Source organism: Babylonia areolata, chromosome 3 (assembly GCF_041734735.1).
Source record: "Babylonia areolata isolate BAREFJ2019XMU chromosome 3, ASM4173473v1, whole genome shotgun sequence".
In the NCBI taxonomy this organism is placed as follows: Eukaryota; Metazoa; Mollusca; class Gastropoda; order Neogastropoda; family Buccinidae; genus Babylonia; species Babylonia areolata.
Window position 1 is genome coordinate 49801504 of NC_134878.1, and position 25000 is coordinate 49826503.

Consider the following 25000-nt stretch of genomic DNA (forward strand, 5'->3'; position numbering starts at 1 on the left):
GTGTTCTGGGGGAAGGCACTTTACTGTGTGGTGTTGTGTTCTGGGGGAAGGCACTTTACTGTGTGGTGTTGTGTTCTAGGGGAAGGCACTTTACTGTGTGGTGTTGTGTTCTAGGGGAAGGCACTTTACTGTGTGGTGTTGTGTTCTGGGGGAAGGCACTTTACTGTGTGGTGTTGTGTTCTGGGGGAAGGCACTTTACTGTGTGGTGTTGTGTTCTAGGGGAAGGCACTTTACTGTGTGGTGTTGTGTTCTAGGGGAAGGCACTTTACTGTGTGGTGTTGTGTTCTAGGGGAAGGCACTTTACTGTGTGGTGTTGTGTTCTGGGGGAAGGCACTTTACTGTGTGGTGTTGTGTTCTGGGGGAAGGCACTTTACTGTGTGGTGTTGTGTTCTGGGGGAAGGCACTTTACTGTGTGGTGTTGTGTTCTAGGGGAAGGCACTTTACTGTGTGGTGTTGTGTTCTAGGGGAAGGCACTTTACTGTGTGGTGTTGTGTTCTGGGGGAAGGCACTTTACTGTGTGGTGTTGTGTTCTGGGGGAAGGCACTTTACTGTGTGGTGTTGTGTTCTAGGGGAAGGCACTTTACTGTGTGGTGTTGTGTTCTGGGGGAAGGCACTTTACTGTGTGGTGTTGTGTTCTAGGGGAAGGCACTTTACTGTGTGGTGTTGTGTTCTGGGGGAAGGCACTTTACTCCGTGGTGTTGTGTTCTAGGGGAACGACGGGCGCAATAGCCGAGTGGTTAAAGAGTTGGACTTTCAATCTGAGGGTCCCGGGTTCGAATCACGGTAACGGCTCCTGGTGGGTAAAGGGTGGAGATCTTTTTTTCCGATCTCCCAGGTCAACATATGTGCAGACCTGCTAGTGCCTGAACCCCCTTCGTGTGTATACGTACGCAGAAGATCAAATACGCACGTTAAAGATCCTGTAACCCATGTCAGTGTTCGGTGGGTTATGGTGACACGAAAATACCCAGCATGCATGAACCACGACAGAGCCATCGGCAAGTCGATGCTGGCCGTGTAACGGAAAGAAAAAGAGGAAGGTACTTTACTCCGAGTTTCTTCATTCCAACCTGACTGGGGTTCTGAAAAGGTTAAAACAGCGGAAGGACAAGACTAGGTCCTGCCTTCCCATGCCTAGTCCAAGACACAGTCATAATTATGAATTCAATGTCCCTACGGCGTGATTAGGGTTGTGGAACAAGCTCCCTGATAACCTCCGTCATTCTGATTCCCTCGCATCTTTTAACTCTCTCCATACGAACGGCGAAAGAGACGACGTTAACAGCGTTTCACCCCAATTGCCATCATCAAATATTGCAAGCGGAACGCTCTTATACTGAAGAGGTGAATGTTGACAAAGAATACCACAGTTCTGACGACGGAAGCTAAAGGTTGGGTCATTCAGACACCCACTGGACATCCGAGGGGTCTGTGTAGAGGAGAAGAGAGGACTGGCCGTACTGAGTGAGTTAAATCTCGTCTCAAAACTCACCTTTTCCCTCAGCAATAAGTTCAATTGTGGCAGGTCCACTTCCTTTGCGTTAGCTGTGCTTGACTATGTGTGTATACATATGTATGTGTACATAACTACATGCATGTATATGAATGTGTATTGTGTGTGCGTGTGTTTATGTAAGTTTGTGCCTGCCTATGTGTGCGTATGTGTTAGGGTATCTGTTAGATACACATCTATGTTAAACTGTATGTATGCAGTGTGTGTGTGTGTGTGTGTGTGTGTGTGTGTGTGTGTGTTTGTGGTTTGTGTGTGTGTGTGTGTGCGCGCGTGTGTGTGTGTGTATGTGCAGTCACATTTTGATGTGTGTATGTAACATAGACGTAATGTTTTATGTTACCAAAAGCGTTTTTGTAAAGCACCTAGAGCAGATTTCTGGATAGTGTGCTATATAAGCATCCATTATTATTATTATTATTACGGCCGCAAACTGCCGCGGGACCTTTGACTAAACCTTTATGCGTTAAACCATGTACAGAGCACTTTCTAAATGATTTATGAAATAATTATACAGTAGAATGATATATGCATTCAATGGGAATGTTAAGCGATGTATTTACGAGAAAATGGTGTCCATACATAAAACTTCTTGAAAACAATAATCCATAACAAAATAGGATGAAAGATCAAAATGCACAACAATAACGAAGGCTCAATGATATATATTTATACTTGAAGAACAGATGTATGTGAATGTGTAAGTATGCGAGTATGTAAATAATATATGTATGTGTGTATTCGTGTGCACTTACGTGTCTGCAGTAATAATGTTTAACATGACTGTGAAATAGGTGTTTTATATAGTCACGTTTGGAAAACTAGAGGAAATGTGTTCATACATAAGATACTCCATATGTTTTTTGTTTGTTTGTTTGTTTTTTGTTGTTGGGTTTGTTTTGGGGTTTTTTTGTTTGTTTTGTTGTTGTTGTTGTTGTTGTTGTTTGTTTTGGGGGGTTTTGTGTGTGTGTTTTTGTTGTTTGTTTTTTTTGGGGTTTTTTTTTTTTTGTTTGTTTTTTGTTGTTGTTGTTTTTGGTTTTGTTTGGTTTTGTTTTCAGAAAACAATGTATGGGTTGTGTTCTTTTCACATTACGTTAGCTAAGCAAAGTGTCCATAACTCTGTGCCGATGCTAGGTATAATGTCTATTATATGTTATAAAACTGCACTGTTACACATGATGAAAATGTGTCCACCTTGACCAAACTGATTAAAAAAACAAAACAAAAAAAACACGCCTTTATGCGTATACGCATGTCGGAGGAAAAGTCCAGATGAAACCAAGTCAAATCAAATCTTATCAAATTAGGTAAATACAGACAGTTGATCATTAAGCATATACCATAGGAGAACGTTGTTTTAATATTCATTCACCTTGTTTTGAGGTACTTGGAAAATATGCAAACATTATTCGCCACTCATGGTCACAGCTATCTATCATTCATTCACCTTGTTTTGAGGTACTTGGAAAGAGTGCAAACGTTGTTCGCCGCTGGTCAGAGCAGAACATTAATTAACCAGCCTTGACTGGTAGCCACTGTCTCTGACTGAGAACAAAATAAACAAAAAGCAAAAATGAAAAAAGAAAAAAAATGGGGAGGGGGAGGTGGGGGGGGGGAGATATATGAATCAAAACACACTTTCCTGGTACATCATCTACGTTGTCATTCAGTTTTCAAAGTGTTAAGAAATGATAATATTATGTCCTTCGCCAGTTGATCATTTTCTTTCTGGAAACTCAAAGTTTCAGTTTCAGTTTCAAGGAGGTGTTTTCGCTTGCGGATTGATCCACATGCACTGCACGACATCTGCTGAGAAAAGGAAGTAGATGCCTGATCAACGCATAAACCCAACGTGCTGTTCATTGTCCGGGTGTGATTTTCACCTGTTGTTGTTTTTTCCTTATTTATTCCCCAGGTGTGGGTTTTCACCTGTTGTTGTTGGGTTTTTCCCTTATTTATTCCCCAGGTGTGGGTTTTCACCTGTTGGTTTTTTTTCCCTTATTTATTCCCCAGGTGTGGGTTTCCACCTGCTGTTGTTTTATTTCCTTATTCATTCCCCAGGTGTGGGTTTTCACCTGTTGTTTTTTTCCTTATTTATTGTCCAAGTGTGGTTTTCACCTCTTTATTGTCCAGGGATGGGTTACATGAACGTTCTTTGGTGCAGCGCTAAGTCTGCTCAACGTTTAGGAATGTTCTTAAGTCTGTGGAACTGACGTGGAGTAAGGAACCTTCCTGACGCTTGGCAAACTTATCGTTGCTAAAAGATCGCTCATTGCATTGCATGCAACCCATTCCAGGTGTGGTTTTCACCTGCTGACGTATCTTCTTCTCCCCCCCCCCCCCCCCCCCCCTGATTTATCGTCCAGGTGTGATTTCCTATTTCCGGGTGGGGTGCACGCCCCAGGAGCACGTGGACCGGCTGTTTGAGGAGGCCAAGGCTCACGTGCACAGCCACACTGACCTGCTGGACATGGTGCCAGACCGCAGCCCTGCAGGCAACACCAAGGCCTGAGCTGACCAAGAGACTGATAGAAGATATAATTGTGATTCATCTTCGTCTTCATGTTCCTCCTCCTCCATCTTCTTCTTCTTCTTCCCGGCTGGACATGGTGCCAGACTGCAGCGCTACAGGCAACACCAAAGCCTGAGCTGACCAAGAGACTGACAGATACATTAGTGCTTCTCTCTCTCTCCCTCTCTCTCACCCCTCTCTCTCACCCCTCTCTCTCTCCCTTCTATCTCTCCTCCCTCACTCTCTCCCCTCTCTCTCCTCTCTCTTTCTCCCTTCTATCTCCTTCCTCTCTCCCTCTCTTTCTATCCCTCTCTCTCCCTTCTACCCCCCTTCGCCCCCCCTCTCTCTCTCTCTCTCTCTCTCTCTCTCTCATTCTGTGTACTATGATATGAGTTTGTAGTCATGTTTCCTGTGATCCTTTTGTACTCTTTTACCGTCAGAGTGATTGACATTTTTCGCCACAGCTCGTGTAAAATATGTATATTCACCTGTAAACCTGTTGAAACCCCTTGATTGCCATAGACATGTTATTGGTGACGTCACTGATAAGATTATCAAAGAGAAAGGAAATAGCTCTGGAAGACTGGCATTTCACACATTTAATCTAGAGTGGTTAATCTCCAGACTTCTCAGTTTGGGGGCTGCTTGTTTTGGATACTGATTTATGACTTCAAACACCACTTTCTTCTCTTTTCTTTTTTTTCTTTTTTTTTCTTTTTTCCCCCTCGGGAATCAGGTGTTAACATTTCATCGTTAAATTGTACTCTTTGTTCATTCGAAAAAAAAAAAGTATATTTATGTACAATCAAATTGTTATGTGTCACCGTGGCAGAGTTGCTTAGCGCGTTGGATTTCTGATTCAGTGATCACCAATGATCAATTGGACAATTGACAAATGGACATTTTTTTTTCAATTGGACAAATGTTTTATTGAGGGTAACTGGATAAGCTGGAAGCCTCTTTACACCATGCCCTCCCTCACACACAAACACACACACCCACTCACACGCACAAAAGATGAAAAAGGAAAGAAAAAAAAGAAAGAAAAAAAAAGAAGAAAGAAAATCGGTACGGACACTCGGTGTAGACGGTAACAACAACACACACACACACACACACACACACACACACACACACACACACACACACACACAAACACGCACGCACGCACCAGCTTACGCACGCATGTATACACGGACTGATATACACTAATCTTCTGAGCTCCTTTCCCTGTTCACATTGTCAGAGAGCAACGATGTCAGAGAGGCCCCGTTTCTGCATGGTGTTATGTCCCTGGGGAAGGCACTTTTCTCTGATTTTCTTCAACCCCACCTAGGTGGGAACGGAGTGCCTGACTTGGGTCTGGGGAAGATTGGAACGGTGGAAGGAGAGGATTGGGCCCCGCCTACCTGTACTGTGCCGATCCCTGGACACAATGGATATGAATTCATTGCCGTGTGGAAGGCTGTGAGACCCTTGATTCTATTATCTTTTATATGATGTAAAAGACTGAGTTGTTGCTTTTTCAATTAGAAAAAAACAAAAACATACTGACACTGCATGTTGTAGCCTTGCGAGACAAGACCAAATCTCTTGATGACAAAGCAGAGAGTCATAGTAATCTTTCTATGTCAGTCCTCTCTCTCTCTCTCTCTCTCTCTCTCTCTCTCTCTCTCTCTCTCTCTCATAGACCCTTACAGGTAATGACAATAAAGTGTCAAAGTCTCTCTCTCTCTCTCTCTCTCTCTCTCTCTCTCTCAATTGTTTGTCAAATTCTGTTCTGTAGAAACGGTTTTGAAGGAGGAATGCTTATATATCACAAATAATCTTTTTGTATTGATATACAATGTCATAGTAGTCTTCCCCCGTTAAGAGGCAATTGCCATTATAATCAAAAATCATTTGATTCCGAGTCCATCACCCCATATTTTTCCTTTCTTGATTTGGATATGTTTTTTTCTTACTAAATAGCGAAGTGAAAACTACACCTAAAGCCACGTTTCTTTCGTCTTCGAAACAAACTACAATTACTGATAAAATGATGGCACCTGGTACTACAGTAGATGAAAACAATGACATTGAAAATGACCGTCAATTCCTTTCCTGTTGTGTGCAATTGTTGCTATTGTTATTTATGCCGTTCCCTCTTCTTCTTTTTCTATTATCTATCAATAATAAAATAATGACGATGAAATTACAAATGCTGATGTTTCTGTTTCTTAGCATCAAATACATAAATTTACGATTTAACAGAAGGAAGGTTCCACACTGACTTTGTCACTGTTGGATATAGAATGAAGGCCTAATCAATGAACTGTTGTTGTTGTTGGTGGTAGTGGTGGTGGTGGTGGTGGTGGTGCTGCTGCTGCTGCTGCTGCTTCTTCTTCTTCTTCTTCTTCTGCTTACAGGCGATGCTTAATGTCCACAATCCGTGACGTTCTACGCTCTGCTTATAAACAGGACGTGAAAACAAAATCAGAAGAAACATTCTAATAAGTGGAGAAAGTCTTTCAACTGTTCAAATGATACAAAATCACACAACGCGAGAGTGCGTGTGTTGTGTGTGTGTGCATGTGCGTGTGTGTGTGAATATGAGAGAAAACAAAAAGATAGGCAGGAGTATAGAGAGACGTGTGTAGTGCGGTGGGGTTTGTTTGAGCTTTTCTTCGTGTTTGTATGTTTGTGCCTGCGCGTGTGCATGTGTGTGTGGGTGTGGTGTGTGCTTGCGTGCGTGCGTACGCACGCTCGCGCGTGCGTGTGTGCGTGTGTGCCGCAGTGCATTTCCTTTTGTGTATGTGTTTGAATGGATGTGTGTGCATATATATTTATGCGTGCTTGATTTTGTGTTCATGTGTGTGGGTTAGGCGTGTTTGTATAAGTGTGCCCCTGTGTGTGTAACTTTGCTTGTGTGTGTATGTGCGTGTGTGTGTGTGTGTCGCGGTGGGGTTGTGTATTGTATTATATTGTATTGTATTGTAATATAATGTATTTAGCAATGTCATAACACATTTATGAGTCTGAAATTCGAGCGGAGCATCGCAGCAGATTTTCCTAAAGAACCCTTTTGTTGACGTGGCCGGGGTTCTTTTACGTGCAATAATTGCATGCTGCACGCGGCGGCACCTCCGTTTATCGTCTCATCATCCGAATGATTAGCACCGATACCAACACTCGTCAAGGTCTAGCGGAGGGGAAAGTAAAAATTCCGTTCGAATTAAGTATATAAATAGTGTGTGTATATGCACGGTGTGCTGACAAAAAAAAAAAATGTCCAGATAGTGTATGTATATGTACGGTGTGCTGACAAAAAAATGTCCAGATAGTGTGTATATGTACGGTGTGCTGACAAAGAAATGTCCAGATAGTGTGTGTATATGTACGGTGTACTGACAAAGAAATGTCCAGATAGTGTGTGTATATGTACGGTGTACTGACAAAGAAATGTCCAGATCATTCACTCCCTGGGACTTTTTTGTGTGTTCCGTTTGTGTCATCGACAGAAACTCTACAGCACAGACAATCACTGAGATAGGTAGCTTATACACTTTTAATTACGCTCCTGTAAAAGTGGGTCATGATCATCAATAGCAAACGGAGGTCTTGGTGAGCCCCGTGGTTTCCCCGGGCGGTCCTAAACCATAATATTCACCACACTTTACAATAATGCTATAAAGATAACCAATGGATGTTGTTTGTTGTTGTTGTTGGTAAAACTGCGAAAAACATACAAAATACTGCTTCCAATAAAAATGAGTATTCACATGAAGTGAACAGATCATCCATAAAAAGTACATCGTGATTATATTACCTTAACCCCCGACCTATACCCAGCACACACCAATCACTCATTTGGTTAACATTACAAAGGAATCAAAATGCAGTTCATGATCAATCAGCCTGATTTTTTTTTTTTTTTTTAAGATAAACAGTTGCCAGAAAAACATTCACCTGAACACGCAAAGCAGAGAAAAAAATATGCAAGGATGGAAAAAAATTGTCAGCGATTGCGCTGTCAATACATGAGTATTATGTGAGTGTGCGCGCGTGCCTGATAAAGAAGTGTTATGAAAATTGGCGTGGTTAAAGGTTAAAGGTCCTGCAGCATTTTCCAGCCATTGAGGGCAGTTAACTGTGTCTTGGGCTCCGCATAGGAAGTGAGGGGAGGTTGTAATAGGGGATAGGGAGTGGGGGTGGAGGGGGGTGGGGGTTGGTGGTGGGGGGGGGGGGGAATCAACCCTCTCCTTTCGCCATTTTAGCCTTCCCCAGCTGAAGTCGGGTACCCATTCATCCCTGGATGGGGTGAGCAAAATCAGAGTGAAGTGCCTTTCCCCAGGACATAACACCAGTCCGAAAGAAGGCCTCACTGGTGAACACTGGATTAGAACTTCAACATATAACCGACTCCTCCTGTGGGCGTGGTGGTTATTGTGACTTTGTGGAGATATGTAGGGCAGGAGTGTCTAAAATGCTTTTCTTGGGTACAGCTGCAGATTTGTTGATGGGAATGTTACAGAGCAGTAAGTTCCACACTTTGTGTGCAGGGGGAAGGGGACAGTGCCTTCTCTCCTTGTCTGGTTCCTCGGAATGCACAAGGTGTGGTGGTCTGGTCAGCGGATGAACAGAACTGTCGAAAAGGGGGAACAGACAGAAAGATCAGAAATGTCGGCTGGGGAAGAAGTAATGACAAAGAACAGATCAAACTGGATGCATGCTTCAACAGAGAGCCAGTGGAGTGTTCGAAGCAGAGACGAAACATGATCATATTTCTTTGCCTCTAAAGACAGAAACCTCGCGTCCGAAGTTATTTCGCGATTACGTTGAAGAAAAACAGACTCCACCGAATAGTGTTCTTGTCATAAGTGTGGTATATAACGTAGCCTCGAATGTAGAAATAAAAATTTAGAAAATATATCAGTTTGTTTTTGCGCAGCATGACTCGTCTTTGCTATAACAAAATGTGATCAGAATCATATTTTATCTGATATATTCCGAAGAAGGAGGACGCTATTGATGTCAGCAGAATTACTGATATATTTTCGCGAATACGGCCTTCCAGTGCAAACAAAATACACTTGAACATACATAGAATCAAGCTTTGCGTTTCTTTCAAATCATCCATATAATACAAACACTAACAGCAATACCTTTTGTAGATAAGGCTTTCTGGTGCACACAAATATATTATGTAGGTACAGAGAAGCAAGAAAGTGTTTCTCATTTACGTAATACCAACACTAACATCAATATCACAGTGCACAGATACGTCTTCCAGTGCATAGACAATGATACTAAATACATGAGTCCATAAGCCTGTACAAAGAAGCAAATTTGAATATTTTGAATTACTTAAGCTGTCTGTCGTAAAACGTACTCTGAAAAAAGAAATTCAGAAAAAAAAGATTCAGCGACTCGTAAAAACTGTTGAAGCTCCAAACCCCGTCTGGTCTGACTGTTGAGTGGTCTTTTAGCTGAGGTGATTTTTCAGTGATAGGAATGGTTCTTCATGAGGTTCGGTTTCTTTTCTGTCAGTTTTCATGTGTGCTTCACCCCATCCGATGTCCAGCTCATTATATTAAGCTTCTTCTTAAAAAAGAAAAAAAAAAGAAACAAAATAAGATGAAATAAAACAAAACGAGATAAAATAAAACAAACAATCCGTTTACATGACTGCCATGTAATATTCGCGCTGTTTAACCAGTTCCACATCATCGGCTGTGAACGCCTGGAAATGCTTGATCTCGATGTCCTGCTTCACGGCCAGGAAGTACTCCACCACCTTGCCCCCCAGGGCCTCTATCAGCACCTCGTCCTTCTCCAGGGCCTCCAGGGCATCCGCCAGACTGCCGGGCAGACGTCGGACTTCCTCCTGTGACTCGGGGCAACCCGGGCTGGGCCAGGCCAGCTGTCTGTGCACCCCGTCCAGCCCTGCAGCGATAGTGGCCGCCAGGACCAGGTAGGGGTTGCCGGCAGAGGACGGCACTCTGCACATCACGAGGTTCATTCCGTCAGTTCTGGTCAAAGTGCACTCTGCACATCACGAGGCTCATTCCGTCAGTTCTGGTCAAAGTGCACTCTGCACATCACGAGGTTCATTCCGTCAGTTCTGGTCAAAGTGCACTCTGCACATCACGAGGCTCATTCCGTCAGTTCTGGTCAAGGTGCATTCTGCACATCACGAGGTTCATTCCGTCAGTTCTGGTCAAAGTGCACTCTGCACATCACCAAGTTCATTCTGTCAGTTCTGGTCAAAGTGCACTCTGCACATCACCAACTTCGTTCTGTCAGTTCTGGTCAAAATGCACTCTGCACATCATCAAGTTCATTCTGTCAGTTGCCTGAAATATCGTCAGTTTGCCTGAAAACAACAACAACAATTATTTATGCAACTCGATCGAGCAATCGATCGGCTTGGGTATATACATTTATTTTCTTGCCGAAAGCCCACCTGTTTTCCAGATAGACGTTTCCTCCAGTGATCTTGGCACGGAACGTGCACAGACGATCGTCAATGTTCCAGTAGATGGGCCCTGGAGCAAATCCGCGTCCCAGGCGTCGGTAGCAGTTGAGGGTGGGGCAGCAGAGGGCGGTGAGGGCGGGGGCATGCTCCAGCAGGCCTGCTATCCAGTGACGAGCGGTGGTCGACAGCTTCAGGGGGTCTGTTGGGTCGTGGAACACGTTGTGGCCGTCCTGCTCACAGACCAAGGGGTACAGAACAGCTCAGACACTCTGTGTGTGTGTGTGTGTTTGTGTGTGTGTGTGTGTGTGTGTGTGTGTGTGTGTGTGTGTGTGTGTGTGTGTGTGTGTGCCAAATTCAACGATGATAGCAACTACGATGGCAGTGACAGCTTTAACAGCAGCAGATGCGGCATCAACGAAAACAAGCATTCTGTTAATAGTAGCAAACACTGACCCCACCAAGGTAATGGCACACATGATGATAATACACATCCTCTAAGGCCCCGTTTCGGCTTTTGTTTGTTTTGTTGTTTGTTTTGGGGGTTTCTTTTTTGTTTGTTTTGTTTTTGGTTTGGTTTGTTTTTGTTTTTTTTGTTTGGTTTGGTTTGTTATTATTCCTCCTTCCCACATATATACAAAGAATTACAACAATTAATGCCTCTAATAAACACGAGGCGGGCTGCTGCTGCTGCTGCTGCAGTGTGATGACGACACTGGCGACAAACTGACCTGTGACCAGAGGGAGTGGTTGAAGTGGAGCCCGGCGGAACAGAAGTTGGGGTAGGGGATGGGCATGAAGGTAGCCTGCAGGCCCTGACGATAGCAGTACGACCTGACCCCGTAGCGGAACATGAAGGCGTCATCGGCACTGCCCACCCCCCACTGGGGCTGCATGGACGCCTCGTACTGACCTGCACACACATGTCTTCTTCTTCTTCTTCTTCTTCTTCTTCGTTCGTGGGCTGCAACTCCCACGTTCCCTCGTATGTACACGAGTGGGCTTTTACGTGTATGACCGTTTTTACCCCCGTCTTGTAGGCAGCCATACTCCGTTTTCGGGGGTGTGCATGCTGAGTATGTTCTTGTTTCCACAACCCACCGAACGCTGACATGGATTACAGGATCTTTAACGTTCGTAATTGATCTTCTGCTTGCGTATACACGCGAAGGAGGTTCAGGCACAAACATGTCTGCACGTATGTTGACCTGGGAGATCGGAAAAAAAATCTCCACCTTTTACCCACCAGGCGCCCCGTTACCGAGATTCGAACCCGGGACCCTCAGATTGAAAGTCCAACGCTTTAACCACTCGGTTATTGCGCCCGTCACACACATGCATGTTCACTTTGGCTCATTGTCCAGCCTCAGGATTCCACCCTCTCCAACAATGAAAAGCCCTCCACCTGTCCAAGACCCAGGCCCTGGATAACATGTCCTTTATAAGAACGCAAGCGATACGTTCGTTAAACTCGACAAATGAATAAAAGATAAATAAATAAATAAAAACGTGAACGCTGGGCCGTTTAAAACTAAATGATAATTCTACACCACCTATCATTATTTCTAACTTCGTTCGACTCGACAGCTATCTGTTTGGTGACTACCTAACCCAGTAGAACTATACTCATTGCTGGTGGACTATGGTAAGTATCTTGAATCGGTATGTTGGTGGTGATCATTGGAAGAGTGGGTTTCTTTTTCTTTTCCTTTTTTTCTACCTGGCATTTCAAGGGGTTATGTTTCCACCCCATCATAATATAAAGATTTATTATTGCAGGGGTCTTCACCACAAAGATATGAGTGCCTTGAATCCAGGATTCTTCGCCACTAAGATGTGGAGGACGTAACTAAAGAATTCTTCACCACAAAGAAATAAGGGACGTAATTATATGATTCATTACCTCAAGACAGAAGGGACGTAATTAAAGGATTCTTCACAAAAAAGTCACAGAGGCCGTGATTAAAGATTTCTTCACCAGTGGGCAATAAGGGAGGTAATTAGATCACTTCGGCTTTCATGGGGGCATGCAATCTGAAACGTGCTCTCCCTTGTGTGTGTATATATGTGTGTGTGTGTCTGTGTCTGTGTGTGTGTGTGTGTGTGTCTGTCTGTGTCTGTGTGTCTGTGCAATTATATTTGATATATATCCACGTTAAGTGATATTAGACAGTGTGTGTGTGTGTGTGTGTGTGTGTGTTTAATGCGAGAACAAGTGGCTACTTTGGATATGCATGTGCACTTATTACTGCTTAACTGTACTGTTGCTATATACATTGGTTAATTTGTTGGTTTTCCTCCCATTCCCCAAAAGGGGCGAATAAAAATTCAAAAAGCCGATGATGTCGATGACAATGGTCATATCAATTACGATGACGACAGTGACATTATTGCCTTCAACAATGATAGCAGAACGCTGTATTGCACCTTGTTTCTTGATATTAAAAATGTTGAAACCAATGATAGCAGCAATAACGACAACTAATCACGATGACGATGATGATGTTACTGATGACGATGATGATGATGATTATGCTGATGCGTGTGCTCATGGATATACATGCCTGCGAGGCAGGCAAAGAGAGAAAGGGACAAAGCAGAGCGGATGCGGGTGTGCAGGGGTTGGGGGTGGACGGGAGAAAGAATGACGTTTAGCTTGGACTTGATCGTTCATATCTCCTCTCCAAGTTAGGAGGTTCATTGCATTGTGATAAGAAACTCGAGTGAGAGCTGGACAGTACACAAGAAGTCCCCCCCTCAGTCAAGTGTTTCGGCCCTTAACTCCTTACACTCTAAAGGGGCCGAGCCGCACACACCAGGTCATGACTCCTGGATGCCCTTGTATTACCGCCTTGACGGGCGCAATAGCCGAATGGTTAAAGCGTTGGACTTTCAATCTGAGGGTCCCGGTTCGAATCACGGTGACGGCGCCTGGTGGGTAAAGGGTGGAGATTTTTACGATCTCCCAGGTCAAGATATGTTCAGACCTGCCATTGCCTGAACCCCCTTCGTGTGTATACGCAAGCAGAAGATCAAATACGCACGTTAAAGCTCCTGTAATCCATGTCAGCGTTCGGTGGGTTATGGAAACAAGAACATACCCAGCATGCACATCCCCGAAAGCGGAGTATGCCTGCCTACACGGCGGGGTAAAAACAGTCATACACGTATAAGCCCACTCGCGTGAATACGAGTGAACGTGGGAGTTGCAGCCCACGAATGCAGAAGAAGGAGAAGTATTAACGCCTTCCTTTTTTTTTTTTTTTTTTTTTTTTTTTTTTTTTGTCACGACAGGTTTCTCTTTGTATTTCGGGCTGTTCTTCCCCGGGAAGAGTGTGACGCTATATTGCAGTGCCACCCATATCGTTTTTGTGTGTGTGTTGGGGGGGGGGGATTCGTGTCTGCAAGTGTATTTGTTTGTTTGTTTGTTTGTTTTATCAAAGTGGATTTTTCTGCAGAATTTTTTTCAGGGACAACATTTTTGTTGCTTTGGGTTCCATTACGTGTCCAAAGTGCATGCTGTACACGAGACATATCGGCTGTTGTTTTGCTTGTTTGTTTGTTTTTTTGGTTGTTGTTTTTGGTTGTTGTTTTTTGGTTGTTGTTCTTGTTTTGTTTTGTTTAAGTCTCAGCCGAAACACCAACAGGCAGAAACCACTCAAGGTCTAGTGGAGGGAGGAGGTGGAAGGGGGGGGGGGGAGCGTGTGGTAAAAATCATCCTAGTCCGCTAAAGGGACTCGAACTTGTAGACACTCGTAGCTTCCTAATCGGACCGCATTACCACTGGGCCACCGCTCCACGACACCCTTTGACCCAGAACAACACGTCACGACACAATACAACACTAACAACACGACACGACATTAACAACACAACACAACACAACACGACACGACACGACACAACACAACACTAACAACACGACACGACATTAACAACACAACACAACACAACACAACACGACACGACACGACACAACTCAACACTAACAACACGACACGACACAACACAACACTAACAACACAACACGACATTAACAACACAACACAACACGACACGACACGACACAACACAACACTAACAACACGACACGACACAACACAACACTAACAACACAACACAACACGACACGACACGACACAACACAACACAACACAACACAACACGACACGACACGACACGACACGACACGACACGACACTAACAACACAACACAACACGACACGACACGACACGACACGACACAACACTAACAACACAACACAACACAACACGACACGACACGACACGACACGACACGACACAACACTAACAACACAACACTAACAACACAACACGACACGACACGACACGACACGACACGACACGACACAACACAACACTAACAACACAACACGACACTAACGACACAACACAGCACAACATAACACAACACAACACTAACAACACGACACGACACAACACAACACTAACAACACAACACAACACAACACGACACGACACAACACTAACAACACAACACAACACAACACGACACGACACGACACGACACGACACGACACGACACGACACAACACAACACTAACAACACAACACGACACTAACGACACAACACAGCACAACATAACACAACACGACACAACACTAACAACACAACACGACACTAACAACACAACACGACACTAACAACACAACACAGCACAACACAACACGACACTAACAACACAACTCAAGTGGAGTGATGGCCTAGAGGTAACGCGTCCGCCAAGGAAGCGAGAGAATCTCAGCGCGCTGGTTCGAATCACGGCTCAGCCTCCGATATTTTCTCCCCCTCCACTAGACCTTGAGTGGTGGTCTGGACGCTAGTCATTCGGATGAGACGATAAACCGAGGTCCCGTGTGCAGCATGCACTCAGCGCACGTAAAAGAACCCACGGCAACAAAAGGCAAAATTCTGTAGAAAAATCCACTTCGACAGGAAAAACAAATAAAACTGCACGCAGAAAAAATACACACAAAAAAAGGGTGGTGCTGTAATGTAGCGACACGCTCTCCCTGGGGAGAGAGCAGCCCGAATTTCACACAAGAGAAATCTGTTGTGATAAAAAGAAATACAAATACAAAAAAACACAACACAACACTAACGACACAACCACTCCTTCCCGACACCCACGCACCGGCCTGATACTCCGGGAAGAAATACTCCAGGCGGACACCGCTAGCGCGAAGCACGTTCAGCATGTCCGTGAGGAGGTCTAGGTTCCGGTCCATCAGGTCCAGGTTGCCGTAAGGGATGACAGGGCAGTCTCCCAGCGGTTCCTGGTTGTCCCTCCTCACCACCTGGTTGTGGGACAGATTAACTCACTCAGTACGGCCAGTCCTCTCTTCAGTCTCCTCTACACAGACCCCTCGGATGTCCAGTGGGTGTCTGAATGACCCAACCTTTAGCTTCCGTTGTCAGAATTGTTTGTACTCTTTGTCAACATTCACGTCTTCAGTATAAGAGCCTTCCGCTTGCAATATTTTGATGATGGTAATTGGGGTTAAACGCTGTTAACATCGTCTCTTTCGCTGTTCGTATGGAAAGAGTTAAAACAAAACTTTCAATGAAAGCTACACCGTTATAAATATCCGCACGGTATTACCATTAATTTCCTGACTTTCGAAAGGCTTGAATAAAAGCCAAAAGTCAAATTCATCGATCGTTTTCAAATGGTATTCAAAAGATGTGTTTACTACTCCAGTTCGGGCTGAAATCGTTTCAATGGTTCGAAATAAATCGATAAAGATACACAGACACGCGCAAAACATATCTCCCTTTCAGTAACCTTTTCTGTGTTTGTACAAACTAAATACATATATAAATAAAGAAATAAATATATTCACAAATAACCAAAATATAGCATACACATTCATCAAAGGGTTTGTATGTATTCATACACACACACACACACACACACACATACATACACACACACACACACACACACACACACACACACACACACACACACACACACACACACACACACACACACACACACACACACACACACTAAATATATAAATAAATCACCGGGGGGGTGGGAGGGGGGGGAACCAAGTAGTTTTTCTTCTTCTTTTCCTTTTTTTTATAAACAAAATTAGTACATCAGACAACGTTTCAATCTAACGATAACTACCTCCATCATTACTATCTATATAAAAAGAAATAACTATAAAATAAAATAAAATATAATAATATTTAGAAAAAAAAATGATTTACTGCTATGTACACTTACATCAAACTCACACTCGTAGGCCGACTTGAGCTTGAAACCCTTCTTGGCCAGTCGGTCCACTTGACGCTGCGCCACCTGTCGCGGACACTCTTCAAACTTCTCCATCTCCCCGAGCTCCAGCTGACACAGAACGGCGCCTATTCGCCGCTTGGGGGCGCTGCACCACTCCAGGGGGCGCACCGTGCCCGCTAGAGGGCGCATTATTCCGTTGGGGAAATTCTGGAACGCCTTCACGGACAACGCCGGCTCGGCGTTAAACCCCAAGTACTGAGTTCCTGAAAACAGAATTAAAAAAAAAAAAAAAGGTTACACTTCTGTAAACGGACGGTTGGGTGATGGAGGGGGTCGGAGGAGGCGCGGGGGAGGGGGAGGGGGGTCGGGTGAAGGCGGAAACAGTGTGGGGGGGTCTGGGGGGGGTGGCGGGGGGGTTCCATACTTTTGACATGGTACTCACAGACGAAAACGGAACACCAATATCTGTTGGAATTATGATTGTGGTCGTTTAGGACCGTGACAGAATCAAGTTAATTAAGCGTTGGACATCTTCAACAGTGTTCATGTCACCAGTGATCCGGGTTCACTTCGAGGCCCCGTTTCGGCATGGTGCTTGTTGTGTCCTTGGGAAAGATACTCTTCTCCAATTTTCCCAACAGTGCTCCACCCAAGTGTGAATGGGTAGCTGACTTCGGTTATGGAAGGCGGATGAGACGATAAACCGAGGTCCCGTGTGCAGCATGCACTTAGCGCACGTAAAAGAACCCACGGCAACAAAAGGGTTGTTCCTGGCAAAATTCTGTAGAAAAATCCACTTCGATAGGAAAAACAAATAAAACTGCACGCAAGAAAAAAATATTTTAAAAAAAATGGGAGGCGCTGTAGTGTAGCGACGCGCTCTCCCTGGGGAAAGCAGCCCGAATTTCACACAGAGAAATCTGTTGTGATAAAAAGAAAATACAAATACAAATATGGCAGACTCGGAAGGAGAGGACTGAGCCCCGCTTTCTGGCCATGCAGAGCTCCCGACATAGTATGTCTTCTTCTTCTTCTTCTTCTTCTTCTTCTTCTTCTTCTTCTTTCTCTTCTTCTTCTTTTTCTCATCATCTGCATCATCATCATCAGTAGCAGTAGTATCATCATCATTATGATTATCATTTCTATTCATCATCATCATCATCATCATCATCATCATCATCATTATTCCATTCCCGACAATTAACTGACCGTAATGACGACAACACCACGACATCAAAGGCCTACTTGTTACAGCAGATCTTCAGCCACTTGAAACGACTTACCCTGAATAAAGTGTGTGTGGTGGAGGGTGTGTATGTGTGTGTCTGTGTCTGTCTGTGTGTGTGTGTACCAAAAGGGAGACGGGAGATTAAATTTCTTGGCCGGCGTTTTTTTGTTGTTGTTGTTTGTTTTTTTTGGGGGGGGGGTTTTGTGTGTGTGTTGTATTGTAATGTATTGTGTTGTATTGTAATGTATTGTAATGTATCATGTTGTATTGTGTTGTGTTGTATTGTAATGTATTGTGTTGTATGGTATTTATTTCATTAATTTCTGTCAAAGCTGATTTCTCTGTGTGGAATTCGGGCTGCTCTCCCAAGACAGAGCGCGTCGCGATAGTACAGCGCCACCTTTTTTTTCCCCCTCTTTTTTTCTGTCTGCAAGTGCATTTGTTTCACTATCAAAAGTTGATTTTTCTACAGCATTGCCACTAATAAGCCTTTTGTTGCCGAGGGTTCTTTTACGTGCGCTGTGTGCATACCGGGCTGCACGCGAGACCTCGGTTTATTGTCTCATCCGAAAGACTAAAACTGAAACCATTCATTCTTTGTGTTCATCACTGACCACAAAACACAGAAAAATATATGTCATATCTGAACCCTCCACTGTCTTCTTCCTCACGTCTAAGAACGACTTCAACGCCAACGGGGTTCCTCAAACGCAGGGACTGAAGAGACAACGTGTCGATCATGGTCGCACATGTCTGCTTCTTTTCTATAATTATGTGGATCGCATTCATTTGGCATTGCTTGCATTTGGTGATGAAAGTTAGATCCGCATGCACTAAGAAAGACCCCCAACTCCCCAGCAGGAGGGGTTGTGGGGCTGGGGGGAGGGGGGGGTTCTAATAGTTATAGGCACTAGAAAGCATGCGCCTGTGAGTGACACAATAACGATCCACTGCCTGTACTGTCAGCAGAAGCCTCAAGTTATGGGTTGATAGGACAACGTCGAACAAAGCTCGGGGATTCAGTGAAGCGTGACTCCGTACAGAAGTCGTGTTTACAAATGTTATGTTAAGGAGAGTGTACCGGGGGATGGGGGGGGCGGGGGGGGGGGGTTGACGGGTCGGGGTGAGTGCGGAGGGTGGAGGGTCGGAGTGGCGGGGTGACGCCAACAACACAGCAGGATCCTGGCGATATCTCGAGAAGGCACGCAAGACTACTTTTGTTGCTCAGGTGTTGTCGACATGCCTTTAGAAGCAAATGAACAAACGAACTAATAAATGAATAAGAAAGAAAGGTAAGAAGAAAGAAGTGAGGGGGGTAGGGGGGGGGCGGGGCGGTGGAGGTAGGGGGTAAAGAGGGAGGGAGGGGGGGATAGGGGAGGGGCTCAAATTACATGTACCTTTTTAGAAGACTAAAACGCATACGTATCTGGGAACACAGAAGGACCATATGAGAGGAAAAATCAAACAGAGGGGGTTGGTTGATTGTTTGTCTGTTTGTTTGCTTGCTTTTGGTACAGGATCTCTGACTCTGGATACAAACACAAGAAATTTTACAACTCAGAATCAAAAATTGAATGTACTTGGATATTTCCATGGGTTAACTGCTGAGGAAGATGGTGTGTGTGGAAGAATAAAAATATCCAAGAAAGTAACTTTTTGATCCTGAGTTGTGAAATTATTCTTCTTCTGTGTGCGCGCGTGTGTGTGTATGTGTGTGTGTGTGCGCGCACGCTGGAGCGTGTGTGTGTTTGCATGTGTATATGTATGTGTGTGAGTGTGTGTGCTATTGCAACACAAAACACGGTTCGGTAGGCAAAGGGTTTTATTTTCTGGCTAGCCGCTGCAGGTGTGAGGCCTCATGGAAGGCGTGGAGAAAGTTGATGTGAATAAGTAAATAGGCCGGGTGTGTCACACAGTCTGTTCGAAGACATTGAGAAGAGTCGGATAAGTATCTCAACTGACTGCATGTGGAGTCCTATCAGCTTCGCGTTTTTACCAGTCAGCAGAAACTATCTGCTGATATGGGGCACGCTCTTATAATCAGTCCGTGCAGCTGCCATAACTGAGAAAGTTTCAGTTTCAGTTTCAGTTTCTCAATGAGGCGACCGGCGTCACTGCGTTCGGACAAATCCAAAATCCAATATACGCTACATCACACATGCTAGGCAGATGCCTAACCAGCAGCATTGCCAAACGGCGCTTCGTCAGGCCATGAATGCATATGAAAATGTTACATGTTTGTCTGAGTGTATAGGCGTGCGTGCCTGAAATCTGATTGAATGACACAGGAAACGAATGGCGAGCCGTCAGTCGGCTCTACCCAGGTAGGCAGTCTGCTGTGTAAATGACTCCGTGTTTGTAAAGCGCTTAGAGCTTGGTCTCCGACCGACGATCCCCCTATATAAGTATCCATACCAATCAATCAATCAATATTAGTCTACGTATCGAGTGGGTTTCTTTTACAGAAGTTACTTATGTTTACCATGGGTTCTTTTTCGTGTTGCCGAGTGCGTGCTGCACACGGGACCTCGGTTCATCGTCTCCAGTCACACTTGAGAGATTAGGCGAGACCGGGATTCGAACTCAGACTCTCATGGACATTGTACTGTCAGATAAGCATCTGAACCATTCGGCCACCATCCTCCTTTGGGTCATGGGAAATTCTTATCCATAATCTTTTTTGTGTAGCGTGCAGCTGTCAGGAACAAGCATACAAAAACAAAACAAAACAAACAAAAACTGGAAAAAAAAGAAAGAAAGAAAGAAGGGAGGAACAAAAAAAACAAAAAAGAAAAGAAAGAAAGAAACGCGTACTGAATGAAGGAAAGAGTAAAATAGGATAGGAGAAATCAAAAGAAGAAGATAGCGCTGACCGAAAGAAAGTTGCAGATAAGAAAAAATACTTTATTGTTCTTCTTTCATACATGCATACTTCTGCTCTTTTTTTTGCGCTTTTTTTTTACTGTGATAACTCTTGCCTTATTTTGTTTGTTTTGTTTTTTGTTTGTTTCTTTGTTTTTGTGGGTTATTATTTTCTTTTTAATGTGTGCTTGGAGCGTGAGAGCTCTTGCATCGTGATCATATTGCTTTCGGAGTTTTGAACATTGTGCTTTAATGACACAAATGATTGGGCTCTCTTTTGACTTTTTATGACTCTTTTATATCTTTCTAATTTGTCTCTGAATGAGCTCACTCAATTCATTGAAAGAGTTCGATTTTTCCCCCAGCGATTAGAGCATGTTTCTGCTTGTATTATAACGTTATATAAAAATATATATTGTTATTATCATTACAATTAGTATTACAATATCATTATCATTGTTATGATGTTTTATTATAGTAATCAGTATAATCATTATTCTCGTTGTAATCAAAACACAAAAAAAAACAAAAAAAAACACAATCTCTCCTCGCTGGCAAGCTTTTTTTCTGGGCCATGTGTTTACATAATTGTAAAACTTAGAAATCCGAAGCAACGGTTCTTGAACCTGGACAAACGCGGACAGTGGGGTAAACAGAGGGGAGATTCCAATATCTATGGACAAAGCGGACAGTGGTTAAAGAGAGGAGAGAATTATATCCCCTCCATATCTCTGGACAAAGGTAATCAGTGGGTAAAGAGAGGAGAGAATTATACCCCCTCCATATCTATGGACAAAGGTGATCAGCGGGTAAAGAGAGGAGAGAATTATACCCCCTCTATCTCTCTGAACAAAGGTGATCAGCAGGTAAAGAGAGGGGAGAATTATACCCCCTCTATCTCTCTGGACAAAGGTGATCAGCGGGTAAAGAGAGGGGAGAATTATACCCCCTCTGTCTCTCTGGACAAAGGTGATCAGCAGGTAAAGAGAGGGGAGAATTATACCCCCTCTATCTCTCTGAACAAAGGTGATCAGCAGGTAAAGAGAGGGGAGAATTATACCGCCTCTATCTCTCTGGACAAAGGTGATCAGCAGGTAAAGAGAGGGGAGAATTATACCCCCTCTGTCTCTCTGGACAAAGGTGATCAGCAGGTAAAGAGAGGGGAGAATTATACCCCCTCTGTCTCTCTGAACAAAGGTGATCAGTGGGTAAAGAGAGGAGAGAATTATACCCCCTCTATCTCTCTGGACAAAGGTGATGAGTGGGTAAAGAGAGGAGAGAATTATACCCCCTCTATCTCTCTGGACAAAGGTGATCAGCAGGTAAAGAGAGGAGAGAATTATACCCCCTCCATATCTCTGGACAAAGGTGATGAGTGGGTAAAGAGAGAAAAGAATTATACCCCCTCTATCTCTATGGACAAAGGTGATCAGCAGGTAAAGAGAGGAGAGAATTATACCCCCTCCATATCCATGGACAAAGGTGATGAGTGGGTAGAGAAAGGAAAGAATCAATTCTATCCCCCGCTCACAATCTTTGCACAAAAGAGCTCAATGGATAAAGAGACTATTTAGTATACCCGCCCCCTTTTTTTCCCCCTCACATTTCATAGTATAATAACAACGAACAGTGGATTATTCATTGCCAGTCTGTAGCGTGTCTATCTGTCCGGTGCACTCATAAAATATACCTGTAGATACCGGCCTCAAGTGGGAAACGACGGAAAAGAGTGACAAAACAAATACAGCGAACAGTGACAACAACAACAACAAAAAATGACAGAATGACATGTGTTTGACCTACTACAGCGATTCACAATAATTATAAATGACAGCGATGTGTCAAACAATTGTGCATGACAGCTTGTGGTGATAATTCTTCTCGTGATTACTTTTAATATGTTTGCGGCAAACAAGGGTAAAGGATGAGTTAGAAACATTTCAACATGGCACGCGCAGTCCACTCATAAAAGAATGTATCTCAAAAAAAAAAAAAAAAAAATCTGCAATCTTTTGCCTCAAGGGCTTCGTCGGGAAACATGTCAAAGATGGAGGTGTTTGTTACCTCAATGCTCCAACGCTCGGTATATATCAGATTGATTGACATCAGCCAACAGCTGGGCCAACGACATAGCGAGCGCTGTATGATCAATGGTTTTTCCACTGCAGTGAGAATTCATTTATCGCTCTTTTTTCCTGTGAAGGACTGTGACTCTCAAAATAGGCAAAATTGCACTGGCTCTTAATGCTGCGGCTTGGGGGGCGTTGGTGGGGGTAGGGGGGGGGTCCAGTTGGCTTTGGGGAACCATCCCAACCATCCCCGACTGTTCTTAACCCCTCTTAGCCGGCAGACCTACAGCCAGTTGCTTTGCTCGGACGGAAGAGCCTAGTATGGTTGTAACCCGCTACTAACTGTGTGAAGTACGGAACTGACCAATGGCGTAGTTCGGTCGACGTAGGCATTTAGTCACGTGTAACTGTCAAAAAGCTCGAACCAAGCAATGCAGCTGGCACCTAGAGAGTGGGTATTAATTTGAGCAACTCAGTTATAATCAAAGCCCAGCCCATAAAATAGTCGGGACAGCCGTTGCCACTGATGGTCATAATTGGACACGAACGTTTATCACACATAATTATCGTAACTTAAGAATGTACTTATGCAGTCTGGACCTTCATCAACCTTCGTTTTATTGTACAGAGAGAGACAGAAAGAGAGAGACAGAGACAGATAGACAGACAGAGTGAGTGATACACAGTGTTCACAAAAATTTTGAGAAAACTTTCTTTTTTCTCTGCTGGGGGTGAAGGGGGGTGCACAGTAAAATGGTGTTGATTTAGGCAAAAAGCGATGCATGTAGGTATTCTGTATTCTGTATTTCTCTTTTTTATCACAACAGATTTCTCTGTGTGAAATTCGGGCTGCTCTCCCCAGGAAGAGCGCGTCGTCACACTACAGCGCCACCCATGTTTTTGCTTCTTTTTTTTTCCTGCGTGAAGGTTTATTTGTTTTTCCTGTCAACTAGTGGATTTTTCTACATAATTTTGCCAGGAACAACCCTTTTGTTGCCGTGGGTTCTTTTACGTGTGCTAAGTGCATGCTGCACACGGGACCTCGGTTTATCGTCTCATCCGAATGACTAGCGTCCAGACTACAACTCAAGGTCTAGTGGAGGGGATGGGGGGGGGGGGGGTATCGGTGGCTGAGCCGTAATTCGAACCAGCGCGCTCAGATTCTTCTCGCTTCCTAGGCGGACGCGTTACCTCCAGGCCATCACTCCAGCCTGTAGCCTGTGTACCGCACCCAACTCACAATCAGAGAGTGCTTTCTTGTACTGGCACTTCCATTTTTATACCACGGCGAACCACAGCTGTTGTTTATAATTTTTTTTATTTATCACCGATTAACTGTCAGTTCAGTTGCATTGCCAGGCGCATTTTTGACTCACTTGTGTAAACAAAGTGAGTCTATGTTTTAACCCGGTGTTCGGTTGTCTGTGTGTGTGTGTGTGTGTGTGTGTGTGTCCGTGTGTCTGTGTGTCCGTGGTAAACTTTAACATTGACATTTTCTCTGCAAATACTTTGTCAGTTGACACCAAATTTGGCATAAAAATAGGAAAAATTCAGTTCTTTCCAGTCATCTTGTTTAAAACAATATTGCACCTCTGGGATGGGCACACAAACAAAATTTAAAAAAAGAAGGCTAATTATATGCAAACTGCATTTACTGTTATATTTATATTTTTTGTATTCTCTAAACTTGGCACTTTCACCTCTTATTCTGACACAACAGCAAGAGGAGTCATTATTATCATTTGTTGTTCAAACAGGAACTTCTTTTGGTAAGCATGGAATTTTTATTTATTTTGCAAGCGTTTTGGTGCAGATAGTAAAAAAGGGAAATTACTCTGTAATTAATGCTAGGGGACTTAATTTATCACAAGTGAGTCTTGAAGGCCTTGCCTCTCTTGTTTCTAGTTTTTTCCGTGTTGCACGTGCACCTGAAAGTGAAACAGTCTTAAAAACATGCTGTGAGAGGCCGCTGCAAGACCAAAATGCAGCCTGCATAATCACAGTCACATCTCGCTTAAAAAGGAAAGAAAGAAAGAAAGAAAACATTCCTGCTTTGATTGTTTTATGTTACT

General features: G+C 43.9%; 2 protein-coding genes across 2 annotated transcripts in view; one reads left to right on the forward strand and one right to left on the reverse strand.

The window, feature by feature from the left end:
• The window catches only part of LOC143280362 (uncharacterized), a 25642-nt gene extending 21620 nt beyond the window's left edge, over nt 1-4022 (forward strand). Inside the window, exon 14 of the mRNA XM_076584998.1 lies at nt 3877-4022. Coding sequence (XP_076441113.1) covers nt 3877-4022 — 146 coding nt within the window. The remainder of the gene's footprint in view (nt 1-3876) is intronic.
• A 3529-nt stretch (nt 4023-7551) lies between these two features.
• Nucleotides 7552-25000, reverse strand: part of LOC143280072 (glutamine synthetase-like) — a 29701-nt gene continuing 12252 nt past the window's right edge. Inside the window, exons 2-6 of the mRNA XM_076584577.1 lie at nt 16758-17032; nt 15654-15816; nt 11208-11389; nt 10468-10709; nt 7552-10003 (exon numbers count right to left, since the gene is read on the reverse strand). Of these exons, the coding sequence (XP_076440692.1) occupies nt 9682-10003; nt 10468-10709; nt 11208-11389; nt 15654-15816; nt 16758-17032 (1184 nt within the window). The 3' untranslated portion in view covers nt 7552-9681. The remainder of the gene's footprint in view (nt 10004-10467; nt 10710-11207; nt 11390-15653; nt 15817-16757; nt 17033-25000) is intronic.